The 13990-nt window shown below is 37.7% G+C and overlaps 1 protein-coding gene across 4 annotated transcripts in view; it reads right to left on the bottom strand.

The window, feature by feature from the left end:
- Positions 1-1159: 1159 nt before the first annotated feature.
- Positions 1160-13990, bottom strand: part of MYO1E (myosin IE) — a 92454-nt gene continuing 79623 nt past the window's right edge. For all 4 annotated transcript variants that reach the window (XM_040569545.1, XM_040569547.1, XM_040569548.1 and 1 more), the window contains 6 exons: positions 11842-11988; positions 10100-10257; positions 8922-9014; positions 7059-7263; positions 2714-2883; positions 1160-2241 (listed from right to left, as the gene is read on the bottom strand). In XM_040569545.1, the coding sequence (XP_040425479.1) occupies positions 2165-2241; positions 2714-2883; positions 7059-7263; positions 8922-9014; positions 10100-10257; positions 11842-11988 (850 nt within the window). In that variant the 3' untranslated portion in view covers positions 1160-2164. The remainder of the gene's footprint in view (positions 2242-2713; positions 2884-7058; positions 7264-8921; positions 9015-10099; positions 10258-11841; positions 11989-13990) is intronic.

A 13990-nucleotide genomic window follows, 5' to 3' on the forward strand; every position in this document is an offset into this window, starting at 1 on the left:
TATCTTTTGGCTTTGTATTTAGTAATTTGTTCACACTTTTAAAGAGCAGGACTTTCCTTGGTATACGTTATGGGATAGTAAATACGGTGTTTATTTCAGTGACATGTCTCAAAGAAGTCTTCAAGAACTTGTTTTTTTGTAGTTTGTTTACTTAAAGCTGGGAAAAGTAGGAGGGCTGTAACAGATGCAGCCTTGTAAGGCTTTGTGTTTAGGCAACTGAGTGAAGATGAGACAATGTGTTGTCTGTCTTTGTATGCCTAAACAGAGAGCTGAGGCAGGAAACTCCTCTGTGTGCACTGGCTGTAGATGTAGAACTGCAGGGATCAGACCTTTGTATCAGCTTACATCTTAAAACCTACTCTACTTCTTAGACAAAAACAAAAAAAAAAACCCTAGCTTCTCATTACCTGTTCTTTTCCCCTTTTTATTTTTTTCAGCAAACCTCAATACCTGAGAGAATACAATACACTTTCAATTTTTGATTTCCTTTGTTATTTTTTTCTTCTAATAAGCATTTATAAAATTAAATATTTATTTGTATGCTCAGAGAAATACAAGCATGTAAGTACTGCAGCTCTTCTGCCTCACTTTATTTATGCTTATGTATTTAGTACTATAGTACTAATAGTGCTATAGTACTAAATACATAAATAGTACTAATAGTACTATGTATTTAATGTTGACTTGCAAACTGTTAGATAGTCTGTAAATTAGGCTGAACTCTGTGTCTCTTCTGTATGAGGGTGCGGGCTCTGATGTAGAAGGCGTGTCCGCAGTACTACAAAACTGTGCCTAGTCCTCAATGCCATGCCTGTTGGAGGTTGAAGCTACAGGCTTTTATCTTTATGGCATGAGACTTCTCTTCTATAGAATAAGTCTAGCACTTAATGCAAATAGGTATTTTTGAAGGAGTCAAATCTCTTAATGGAGATGGAGTTTGTGTGCCTAAATGAAGCTTAGGCAGTGGCTTAGGAGGGACAGGATTCAACACTTTAAAACAGAAAAAGCTCAGGAAAAAGTGTAGTGCATAGCTCTTCAGCTGGGCAAAGTGAAAACAATCAGAGCACAGTAGAGGGATTTTTTTTAAACAAGTGGTTGTTAAGAAACATTAGTATGTATAATATCTGAAAACAAACTGCACAGTGAACAGACCTGTTGAGCAAACTGCTGCTTGTTTTATTTTATGGAGGTTCACAAGGCAAAGCAATGAATGCTGATCACTGTACGGCAAGCAACAGTCACTCTGAATGGTGTGGGAGGCAATTAGACTTAAGCAGTAACACTTGCTTTTACCATTTAAAAGGAGTAGTGCATATCTGTAAGTACCTGGCATAAAAATTCTAGTAGAACTACTTTATGGTAAGAACAGTGGAATACTACATTATACATTCATACATGTTTCTACCATATTCAATTTTTATATACAGTATAGGATTCATTTCTATAAATGTACAGCTGTGCATAAAGACATTTCTTATAACAGGTAGAGCATTAAACAGAATTCCAACATGGGCCAGCCATATTCCAATATAAATCTTGAAGGCAACATTGTTTAGCATACAGTACTACATAGTTTTGTTTAAACTTTTTGTAGTGCCTGTTGGGAGTCCCTAAATACATCAGCAAATGCAAACCAATTCCATTACATCTCTGTACATAATTATTTAAATATACCATCGCAGTAGATTTTTAGATGGTAATATCCCAAATGACCCTAACTCTTTTAAACACATAGCAGCATACTTAACATGTTCCCCAGAATGATCTGCATTAGAGGAAATGTGCATTTAACATAATCTTCATCAGATAATTAAAAAGATTACTGATATTCAACTAAAGGCACTTATTAAATACACCTTAAAGTCCCTGGTCCCAGACTGCAAAGCACCTTTCTGTTTCAGAATGATAGGTTTGAATATCTTCACTTACTAGGTGTTAACCAGGTTTTAAATATAATAAATAATTTGTCAGTATGTCCATTGCTGTATGTTTCTGAGACAAATATCAAAGTCTCTGCTGTGGATAAGTTTCTTGTTCCTTGTATACAACTTCACTGGTGAAAAATGCTGAGAATAGCAGATCTCGGGAGAACAGTGTCCTGACAGTAAGGGAAAACATCTTCAAACATTGTTAGCTTCATAGCCTTTTCTTGTCTAACAGTCTTTTATATCTTGGTGACATAATTGTTAGGAAACAGACCTTGTTTCCCTCGTAGTCTTCCTGTCCACCAACCAGAAGGATCTGTGACAAAGAAAGTAAAGTAAGGATTGAGGTTTTGTATACCTTATTGTATACTTTCTGAGGCAGGCTCACAAAGCTGTCCTACTTGCTGACAGCCTTCTCATGAAGGAGGATGATAAATGATTTGGAGAACTGAATTTGCTAACCACAGCAAATTCAGGTTAGGTTGCTTTGGGAGAAATCAAAGAGTTGAAGCTGGATTTACTTGGTTTTTGTGGATTAGGCTAACTTTCAGTCAGAACCTGAATAGTTACACTCTAAATTGACAGATCTACAGTAGCAAATAAAGTGAATAGCTTTCAACTGTCAACTCTGATATTTTAAAGTGCATAGGTGTGACTGTTGTGGATGTCTCTGCTCTCTGAGCTATCACAGAAATTTGCAAGCTTTATCAGGGAAGATAACTCTGGGGTAACTCCAAAAACCATGTCTTAACTATTAGTAGCAAAAGCTTTTTTCTATGTTTACGTACCTTCTTTGATTATATCAATCACATCATTGGCATTAAAGCTAAGTTCATCTGTGTCCTGAGCATCGTATGCATACAGTGCCCTGCACTGTGGTACCTGAGGCTTAGGTTTTGGCTGTGGTTTAGGCCTTCCTCCAGCTGGTGGGGGCCGGTTTGTGGTCTGCCTGCGAACACTTAAGAGGGAAACATTAATGTGTTTCAAAGTTTATTATGACTTGAACCTAAGCTTTATCAACCCATCCCGATGAACAGATTGTAAAGAATATCATAGAAAAGGGAAAAATAAATAGCTCTTAAATGTCACACCAATTAAAAACAGGCATATAAGACTTCCCTGTGAAAGGGTTAAGAGTTGCTGTTTACTTCCTACTGAAAATGGATGACTAGGTACTTCCAAACAGCAGTTTAAATGCATAGGTGAAGATGGTGCTCAGACCAGAATGTAAATAAATGGGCACATGCAGTTCATGCATACCTTGGCAACTACATGGCTTAGTCTATCTCCTTCTGTGCTCCCATTTCAGCAGGAATTTAATTTCCAGTAATAAAAACAAAGTTCTAGCTCATGGGTTTGCTACTTTACCATTCTTGTGACTAAGCTGTAAGAGAGACTGTCCTAAGTTGTCACAGATTCCAGGACCGTCTATGGACTTGTTCTGTTATAGTCAACTCTGAAGCAGCAGGGGAGATGCTGCACAAAGTCTGTCACAGCTATGACCACTCCAAAGATTGGGAAAAGGAAAGGGAAGAAATGCGTTTTTCCAGCTCATCAGCTAATAAAGGCTGGAAGAAAGAACAGGTATTAGATACAATATGTCATTTTAGTTGTTCATTGCACTTCCTATTATAAAAGCTGTGATGGAGGGGTGGGGGAGCTGAATTGTGATAATGATACGTGATACCAGGACAATGCTACATAGCTCTTGCAGAAGAGGTTTGTAGTTACTTATTATAAGTACTACGCTTCATTTTTGTCAGTGTATTTCTAGCAAATTCTAGTTTAAGTTCCTGTAGTGAGCTGCATCACAGAATGAGCTGGGGTTGTCTTAAAGCATGGCTTAGCATTTTGGTACTAAATTTATCAAGTGGAGGGAGGCTTGTTCTCCTGTTGTTAGGCTGCTGATTTTGCTTGGGATACAATGCAGTGTGAAGCCTAGACCAACTAGACAGATGTGGAAATATGGTAAGCGTAAGTCTCACAAAAGTAACAGCTTTTCTGAGTCTACAGCAGAACATCTTAAATGAAATGTCTTGATGGTGAGAGCATGGTGGGTTTTTGTTTGCCTTTTTTTTTTAAATCAGACTTTATTGTTAGTAATGACTAAAAATTAAAGATGTGTTAATACAGAAACCTTGCTAAAGATAAAACTTAACTTGGTAAAAATACTACCCTTAAAATGACATCTATAATGGCTGTGGTCTTAAAAGAGTAAATTCATAACTCCTCTAGCTCACGTCTTGTGTACAGGAAAACTAGAGGAAAAACTGAAAAAAAAATCTGGAAGCCGCTGCTGAATATAGCAATACCACTTCATTTTAGTAAATTAAGGACCTCAACACTTAGGAGGAAAAGCCTTGCAAATGTCACTTGTATACTTCCTTTGTTCTGTTGCTTTTTGGGATATTTGTTTTTCATAGTAGCTGAATGTATCAGAGAAACTTACGGATAGTACTATTGAAATGTCTGGCTATGCCACTGAACAGGTTCAGCTGAAAGGAAGAACAGGAAGAACCCCTCAGGTGTCCTTTCTGAACTCTGGCATACCTGATGCCTCCATTCCTTTGTGAGCCTGTCTCTTTTTTTCTTGTTTTTAAACTGTTTTTGGACTGATTGGGGGAATGGTTATAGGTGAGAAATGATATGCTAGCTTGAAATGATACACTAGCTTGGTGAGATAGTGTTTGGACCAGTTGTGTCCCTAATTGTGCTGGCCAAGAGTGCAGGTAGTAAGAAGTGAGGTGATGAGAAGGAACAGAACTTGCATTGCTGGCTGTACGGGATCTTGAGGTATTATTGAGGTATTAGTATCAGGGAAATTAAAGCCTGAACTATATTGGTGCCTTGTCATACTTCATTGCACAGGTTTCAATGCAGCAACCCATGTGCACTAATCAGTGTAGTTCCCATGCAATGGCAAGGTTTTGAGGTTGCTGCCAGTCCCCAGGACTATATACAGGATTAGGAAAATAAATTACTAGGAAGAGAGCTGCCAGGTAAACTATTTCTTTACCATGTCTTCTGCTGGAAGATGAGCTACACCTAACACGTGCCTTAGCCTTTCTGCTGGAGTGGTGAGAGACACTTGTATTTGTCCAGGCTCTCTAAAAAAAATGAATTTACTGCCCCTTGCAGCAGGAACAGAAAGCCAGACAGTGCAGAACTCTGCTGTGCAGTGCACTGTGTGGTCATATCAAGTTCCAGCAAAAATGCTCTCACCTCCAGAGTCGGGTCTGCTCCTGCTGACTGCGCGTGGCTTGAGCCACCCCAGGCTGCCAGCAGGGTGCATGCGCACGCCTCAAGCGTAACGCACTGCCCCTGGCTGCGGGGCACAGCCGGCCTGTGGACCAGCACGAGTACTGGGCAACAAGGAGGCCAGCCTTTGCTGGAGCTAAGTTCCCAGAACTGCAGCTTTTTGACAATTTTGACTTATTTTTAATATATTTGCTGTTTTCCCTCAGGACACGACTGTATTCTTATAATGGACCATTTGACAGTGTTGCAGCATGCTTTTTCTGCTTGGAAACTAGATTATAAAATGGCTCTGGAAACACCTACTGAAATATGGCTCAGTAATGATTAGTACTGGTAGGGAGAACAAGGCTGTATTATTACTATTATGGCAGTTACAAATTGGACTTCTGAATGTATGCTCAGAGTTGGGTATTATTAGCATTAACACATTGAATACACAGTATCAGAATAAATCTGTCTTCTTCCTGTAGGCTTTACCACTGTATATTCACTCCAACAATATCCCAACACTTTCCAAAGCTGTAATGTAATGCCCACCTGAAATTATTATTTGGCTGTATTCTCCTCAGAGTGCAGCACCTCCCAACATTTTGGACCAAAATACTTGTTCCCCAAGCTGTATTTTACTGTATTTCAAAATGTGGAACAAACTATTTGGTGAAGTTGTGGGGATTACTACATAGCCAGCAACCTGTGTATTGGAATATTAAGGCCTAAGAAGTGACTGTGCTGTTTTTTTTTTGTTTTGTTTTGTTTTGTTTTAGAACAAGAACAATAAAAATCAATCCTCACTCTCTCCAACATCCTCTTCCTTCCTTGTTTTCTTCAGAATTGAGCAGTTTCTCTCTCATTTGTGGCTTCTTATAGAAAACTGACATCCATAAAATCAGAGAGGTGGATGGCTGATCCATACTTGTTCTAGTTGCAATTACTGCTGTAGCTGTTTGTGGGTTTAATTGCTGTTGTGGTTTTTTTCCTACCTGCCTCAAGCATATACTGTTGTCAGTGCAAGCTAGGGCAGACAGTGAAGATGTCTGAGGTACTGTTTTTATTCTTGGTGAACTATTTTAAATGGGAATTACAAGAAGTAGAAACTTTGATACATACTAATGATCCTTATAAACTGATGACTGAAAGAGAGGGGTGTGTTGGTGTATACCCAGAGCATTAGGAACTATACAGTATGATGCAACTGATGTTTTTAATCCTATGTGATAGCGTGACTAACATTACCTCATTAGGTACTTGACAGGTGCTACATTTTACAATAATAAATTTTATTCACAATTGTCTGGTAGAAATCACAGTGGCTTTACCCTGCATATGGCTTACAGGTTTTGTTGCTGTTATGTGAACTACTCTCAAGACAAAATAAGAACCTAACATTAGCAAAACACCTTTGCTCATTGTACGTCAATTTAATGAACTTCACTATTTTAAGGCTTTGAAGATGGAAGCATGCTTAGAAGTGTTAGCATCTGCTGAGGGTTTTGAAATTGTCAAAATTAGTAGTGACTACAAATGCTCAGAATACGCTTGCAACTTTTTGTGGTTAGCACGTGGTTGATAGTTCCCAAGAAATATCACGTCTACCTTTTTATTATCCCTAAACCAGAAGGGAAAGAAGGCCTACTATAAGTATTTTAATATTCTTAAGCAGAAGGCACCATGCAAGTTTAAGATATTTAACTGGAACTGGTTTACCTTCATTCCTAAAGCCCTACAACCTGTTAAGGAGCATGTGTTTTATAATCCTATGGAAGGTGAGTTGTCTGAGTGCAGCTTAATGGCCTAAGCTGGTCATCCATGATAACTTCATCACCCATGAACAGTTTGTGTATTAAACTATTTACAGAAATTAACATAGAAACTTACCCGGCTGCTCCTTGGTCAGGTACTTTCAGAAAATCCAGGCTTTCTGGTTGCTGTGAAATCTTGCCCGATCCTCCTGATAGTTGCCGTGGTAAAGTTGGTCGTGTCATATTTGTATACAGATTTTTCTGATTGGCCTGTTGATTTGCTGGAACTTGGGGATGTGGTACAAACTGTGAAGGATTTATTACTCCATTTTGCTGATGTCCTGGAAGTAAATAAACTATGAACACATCCAGTCCAAACTATGGATATGTGTGTATTTGTATGCAGGCACACATGAAAAGTATACACAGATGTACATACATGCAAATGTACAAATGCACACATGCGTGCACACAAGTATGCATGTGTATATAGATGCACATGAACATGTACGTGCACACATGTACAGACATACATGTGTGCACGCACACTGGTCTAGCTTCCTGTAAGTGTACATGTACCTTAAAAACTGATGTGACTGAATGAATGAGTGACTGAAAGAGGTCTGCTCACCTTTTAAACAACCTGTTTCAATGCCTATGGGTCAACACAGCAACTACTTAAGTTCAGTAGTTACATTTATCCTGCCTGAACACTGCAGCATAGTTTTACTGCTCTGTGATTATCTACCTCAGTGCCACGGTAAAGTTAGCCCAGTGTCTTGCTGAACACTGTATCAGATTCTTTTAATTAGGACTCTGTGACATGTCTGTTCAGCAGCTGTCATGAGCGCTGGGGCTATATGACGACAAAAGGCTGAATTGCAATTATGTGTTGGCTATGCTTTGGACTTGAATGCAAAGAAAATCTACATCCAAACTTGCCTTATTGTAAGGCAAGTTTGAACTTGGTCTACAGTCATAAGACTTCTTTATTATTTTTTTTTGTCTCTTTTTTCTGTAGCTGTGAAAGTGCTGAGTTTTTGAAAATGCAAATGAAAGTAGCCCTCCCTTGCTTTATTTAATTCATTCTGTATGAGTATTTACTGCCTGTGTCCATGAACTGGTTAACTTCTTTAACTACAGTAATTTGCCACTTTACCAGAATAATATATAGTTCTTGTTGATCATGCAGTCCTTTGTTTGAGTCATATGGCTATAAGTTGTGTTTTTTTTCCAATAGGATCGGGAGTTGGCATTTGGTAACCAAGACTGGTTGCACACTCGACTTACAGTCTTATCATTGTGCTTCTCTAAAAAAAAAACAGCAGCTGACTACAAGAGAACCTTTTGTTTAAATAAATAATTAAAAAAAACACTCTGGGAATGTAGAAAAAAGAACTACTTAGGAAGTTGCAGGTCAATGGGATATTGTTCTTTCCTCTGAGTTCACAGGCTAAATTAATCATATCGCTCAAGGGCAGATGTGAAACACCCTAATTACATCAATCCCATACAGAAAAAAAAGCCACGCAACTTGCTGGCAGAGCTCATTCGGTACACGTGAAAGTTCTTATCTAACAGGGTAGGACACAGAGACATAAATTGCATTCTGTTGTTTATGGCCCTGAAAGCAGTGTCATTACAAAGTGTTGTCTATATCCTGATTAATGTGTACATTTTTCCCTAAGGAGGAAAATAGAGAGGTTATGGGGTTAGTTTTAAGATTCAGTGTCTTCTCCTCAGTGACTGAACATGCCAGCATCCCTAACAATCAAGCTGTCTCTGGTGGAATACCAGTTTGATTCCCACTAATCTCCCAATGACACACTTCAAAAATGCCTGCAATGTATAACTTAAGATAGTAAAATTTTAATATCCTCTTAATATGTATTTTTTATGGGAAAAAAAAAAACACCACCAACAAAAACACAGATGAAAAGAAAAAAGTGAAAGCCTAAATTTTGAATTTTGTTTTAAACTTGAGGCTAAGAAAACTTACCAGGAGGCGGAGGCGCAGCTCTCATAGGGTAAGTCTGAGTTTGAGACCTGTTAGAATACCCTCTAGTTTGTGTAACATTACGTCTAGTAGGACCTGAAAGAAACCAGCAACATTTTGTTACCCTTTTGTGATTACCTTAATTAGGTAAGGTTATGGCTACCAGGCCCCTCTGTGTTCAGAGAGGCTGATCTTAGGAGTAATCACTCTAATGTGTGGTGTTGTTGGCCATGTTCTGCTAAAGCTTTAGGTGCAACAAGGATGCCTTTGGCATATTCTCTCTCCCTTTTGTGATCCAGTTCAGCCATAGGATTTAAGGTAGAGATGTCTCAAGACTGCAGTAAATTGAGCCTTAAAGACTATTTGCTTTAGGGACTAGTTTTAGAAACCACAGATAGCTGACACAACAGTACTTTTTATACCATTTTCTGATCATCAATTTCTCTACCCATATAAGTAGACTTTTTCCAGTTCAGTGATACCAAGAAATCCCCCCCCCCCAATTTTATTGCACTGTCCTGTTTGATAGGAAAATGACAGGAAAACAATTTAGCAGTATGCTTCCAGGTCTGGTTAAAAGATAGGTGTTTTACTTTGAAAGACGATTTAGTTTCTTCCTTCTTTCATCCTATAAGGTAGCTGTACCAAAAAACTTTCCCTATTCTCCCCATAGAACCCTCTTAAGAGGTAGAAGCTTCACAGAAAGCATTTAACATGGCATAAAGGTAAACACTTTTAAAGACTATTTTTTACAGACAGTACTATTTGGAGCTCAGTCTTTGGTGACGTACAAAGGTAACTTCCTTTCTGCATCAGCATGACTGTAAGAACTGCAGGAGCTCTGAGGAGACTGAAACACTCGGCTTCAAAATGCTTGTCTAATTGTGCTTGCTCTTTGTACTATGTCACGTAAGTTAACACCCTTTTTATTTTGCCACAAGGAAAAGAACCTCAGACACTTCAGAAGCATTCAGTATATAGGGAAATAAAAATGTATAAATAGAAACATTTTTTAAATTCCAGAAAGACTGTAAAACAGTAGGGAAATTTGCTGCATCAGTAAGACCTATAACTTGGATCTTCTTTTCAGTGTAACAGAGAAACAATGAAAATGCTGATGTGAGAGAGAGTCAAGGAGGGAAAGCAGGAGTCATTCATTTCTAAAGGAAATTCATACATACGGGAATTCTTTGGTAGCCCTGGTCCAATGCTGATCTGCAGTACTTTATTGCTTGGCTTGAGAATGGCTATATCTCCTTGGCCTTGCATAAATTGCACTTGTCGAGAACCACTACTGCTCCAGGGCCCCCAGCTCTCTTTTTTCAGCTTTACTTCAAGCCTAATATAAGCACACGAAAACAAGAAAAAAGAGAAAGGAAAAAAAAAACACCAAAGAATTTACATGTCAAACCAGGACAATATCACTTGGCAGCAGATAACTTAGAGATCTAAAAATAAAAAGCTTAGATTGAGAATCTCTATTCAATGCGTGAATAATGATATAAAACACCTAATTAATTTATTTTTTTTTTACATGTTCTACATAACTGACCTTTTGGCTTTCATAGTACAGGAAGGAAGTTTAAGACACTCTGGAGAGGATAAGAAGATAAATGAGCTTTGAGGAAAAACATGCAAGGGTCTGAGCAACAGATGTGTCTACCATAAAACAGATTCCACTAGAAGAAGACTCTACTAGTGCAAGCTAGTAAGTGCTGCATTCCTAAATGTTCTTCTGTATATACCATCAGGTGACCAATATGTGCTTCATGAGTGGGCCTTGTGCATATTTGGGGAGTGAACATTTTTGCACGCACTTTTCGATCTTTCTAATTATTTTCACATATATATAAATGACTATACATATATATACACACACACACACTCTCTTTCCAGGTATTTCCATACTATCTGTCTGCTTCTGCTCTATAATGCAATCAGATACAAGCTAAGAAAATCATGGTTTGGGGCAAGACCCAAGAAATATAACACACTACAACTGGCATGAACAAAAATTTTTATTCCTGGTACTGGATTATTAAAAATATTTATTCCTGGCTTTGAGTATAGGAGCATATGCTACAGGAATGTTCCAAACTTCAGTTGTCCTTCTATACCCTTTCAAACTAAAATAAGACACTCCTGTTAACTTTCATAATTCTTGCACTTCTTTTAAGGAAATGAACATACGAAAAATCCAAGGCCTGCTGCTGCTAATCTACTTCAAGGGTAGGAGTATTAACAAAAACACATTTGTTGGGATAGTTTCCAGCACGCCCTTACAGCTAAAACACACATCAAACATTCAGTAGCATTTCAGGCTTGTTTATAAGGAATGTTCCTAAAATAATTTACTTAACAAGCTCCTCCAGGAATTATCGTCTCACCTGGCAGAAGAGACCTTATTTCAGATTATTATATTATGTCTCTGAAATTGTGTTCCAAATATCATGTTTCCACTACTGGGTCAAGGTTAAGGAGTTTGAAGAGGATGTTCCCTTCTCATGACAGGAAACAGCAGGCAGCAGAGAGATGGGAAAGCTTGCTCTATGGGTGCATATTAATTGTGCAGTGACTGGCCTGGCCCCTGCTGCGCAGCCACAGCACTGACAGCACAGAGTTGATCTGTGACAGGGCAAAGTTGCAGACCCTTGATCCTGATGCATGTTCAGTAGGATGAAAACAACTCACCTACGCACACAGACAGTGGAAAGTGGCAGATGGCCCAGATACAATCCCAATCTATTACTCTGATGAGCTAAAAAACGTCTGGTTTCCTTGCATTTTTATAGTGTACTGTCTCTTATTATTCTAAATCAAAGCACTAGGCAGGAGCTCAGCAAGCAGCTTTCACTCATCTGCCTTATCAGCAAGAACAATGATTATTTATTCTTTAAAAGGCCATTGAAAAAACATAACTCACGTATTGCTAAATTTCAGAGGTAGTTTTCTTTGTGTTTTCTCTTCATATCGTTTTGATAAAAGGCTTAAAAACTCAGTTTTGAAGACTGATTCAAGCAAGCTATCATATTCCTGTTCATGTAGAATGAAAATGTCATCCTGCATCGTGCTGAAAAGAAATCAGAGTATATACCATTCAGATTAAAATTTCAATAGCAAATAGAGCCAGCATTATAATGAAATTTGTACACATGGTTAATTTTTAAAAACACGAAGTCCAAAGAGCATGTACCGTATAATCTTGCTTTATGAGAACACTTTTTTTGAGCAGTTGATAATGAAATACCTGAAACAATCCTGTTTGAAACACAGGAAAGGTATTTGGTCATTTTACAGTAATCACTGTTTCATAAGAACACGTGCTATTGAAGTTAAAATTAAAGTCCATTTCTTCAACAATGGCAAAATCTGTGATTAGAGATGAATTGGAAACTTGAAAGTTACTAGTCATAACGTAAGACTGAAAGTCAAAGCAAGCAAGTTCCAAATGAAAGCTCTTAACTCTCCATCGTTTTTAGCTTAATGGTTATACAGTACAAAGAACACACATGTTGGGATCTATTACCATCAATGGATCGATTCCTGCTTACAGATGCTGCAAAATACTCCACAGAACATTATATCCACATCAGCAATTTTCTTGGCTGATTTCTGCCGAGTCCCCACAGTTCCTTTGAGTTCTAGCTAGATTAGCGTTGTTTCAGCATGCTAATTTTTATATAAATGTATTGTTTTTCCTTTTAACAACATGTTGGCATACTTCCTCGCTATAACTACATTGGTGTCTATCTGTTTCTGCATCCTCTCTAAAAAGCAATATAAATAATGCTTTACAAATAAAACAAAAACAAGGAAATAAGTGGTTTTTTGTTTTTTTAAACGTAATATAACATGATGTCTCTGTGAAACAAGATTTCACTTTGTCTAGTAATGACCCCCTCGCCTTGCTCCAACAAAGATGATTACAGGATTTTATTTTTTAAGAGAAGAAAGCTGAAAGCAAGGAAGAGAAAGCAAGTCATACATATGGTCAGCAAGCTATCATAGTCACAACTGATAAAGATATCGTCAATACAATTTCTAGCAACTCCATTCACAGCTGCTGCATTTAAAAAAAACACCCTACAATTGTTACACTGAAAAGCTATTTACAGCAAGGTTATTTACTGCAAGGAAGCAGCTGACCTCCCTTTCACAACGTGCTAAAATGTCACACAAATTTAAAATTAACCATATTAGTTACGACTTTGTTATTTATTTGCTTCCAGCTAATCTTCATCTGCTTTTAGTAATATTAGAAAATATAATTGTAGCATAGCAATTTATTTCAATACATTAGATGTCTCATAAGTGAAAAAGATGCTATCTGATTGTATTTCTTTCTGGAGAAATGAACCTTTCAAATCCTGGATATAAAAGGTTTGGATTTAGAATTAGCATTTATTAGTAGTTTTCACAGTTTCTTCTAAAACCAATATACTAAAAACTTACTTGCTAATGGCATAAAATTTGGCAGTGTCAATATCATCAGTGATTAAGGTTGTGGAAAACCAGGCAGGTGGCTTTGGCAGCCAAGTGAAGGGCAAGCCAAAGTTACATAACGAGCACTACGGAAAAACGTCTTTAAATGGTTTGCATAGCAATAAATCACACAGAGAAGGCATTGATATCCGATCTATGTATTGTGCATTACTTCAAAGTTTCACAGTAAGTCAAAAAGTAAATTAAGTCTTGCAAATAAGGACCTTGAAATAACTTTCAGCTCAGAAAAAAGTCCCTTCTCTTCCATCAGAGAGAAAATTAAATCTATTTTCCCTCATCACTCTTTTCTGATCCTAATTACCTAGCAATTAACAGCTTTCCACTTTAAGCATGCTCTTTCCTTTTCCTCTCACAGCTGGTTTGCCTGATTGCTGACTCTTTAAATACGAAGGTGGTAAACAGTAGTAGCTTTCTCATCATCATTTTTCATCTAGTTACTGAAGACTATGCCTCCCTCTAGAGACTGAGTAGCAATTTACTTCATGCAGAATTAAAAATAGTTTCATACTATTGCTACAGATACTCTTGACTGTTAGATATGAAAATGTTTCTAACCTGACATGAAGAAT

The sequence above is a fragment of the Cygnus olor genome, chromosome 11 (genome assembly GCF_009769625.2).
Source record: "Cygnus olor isolate bCygOlo1 chromosome 11, bCygOlo1.pri.v2, whole genome shotgun sequence".
In the NCBI taxonomy this organism is placed as follows: Eukaryota; Metazoa; Chordata; class Aves; order Anseriformes; family Anatidae; genus Cygnus; species Cygnus olor.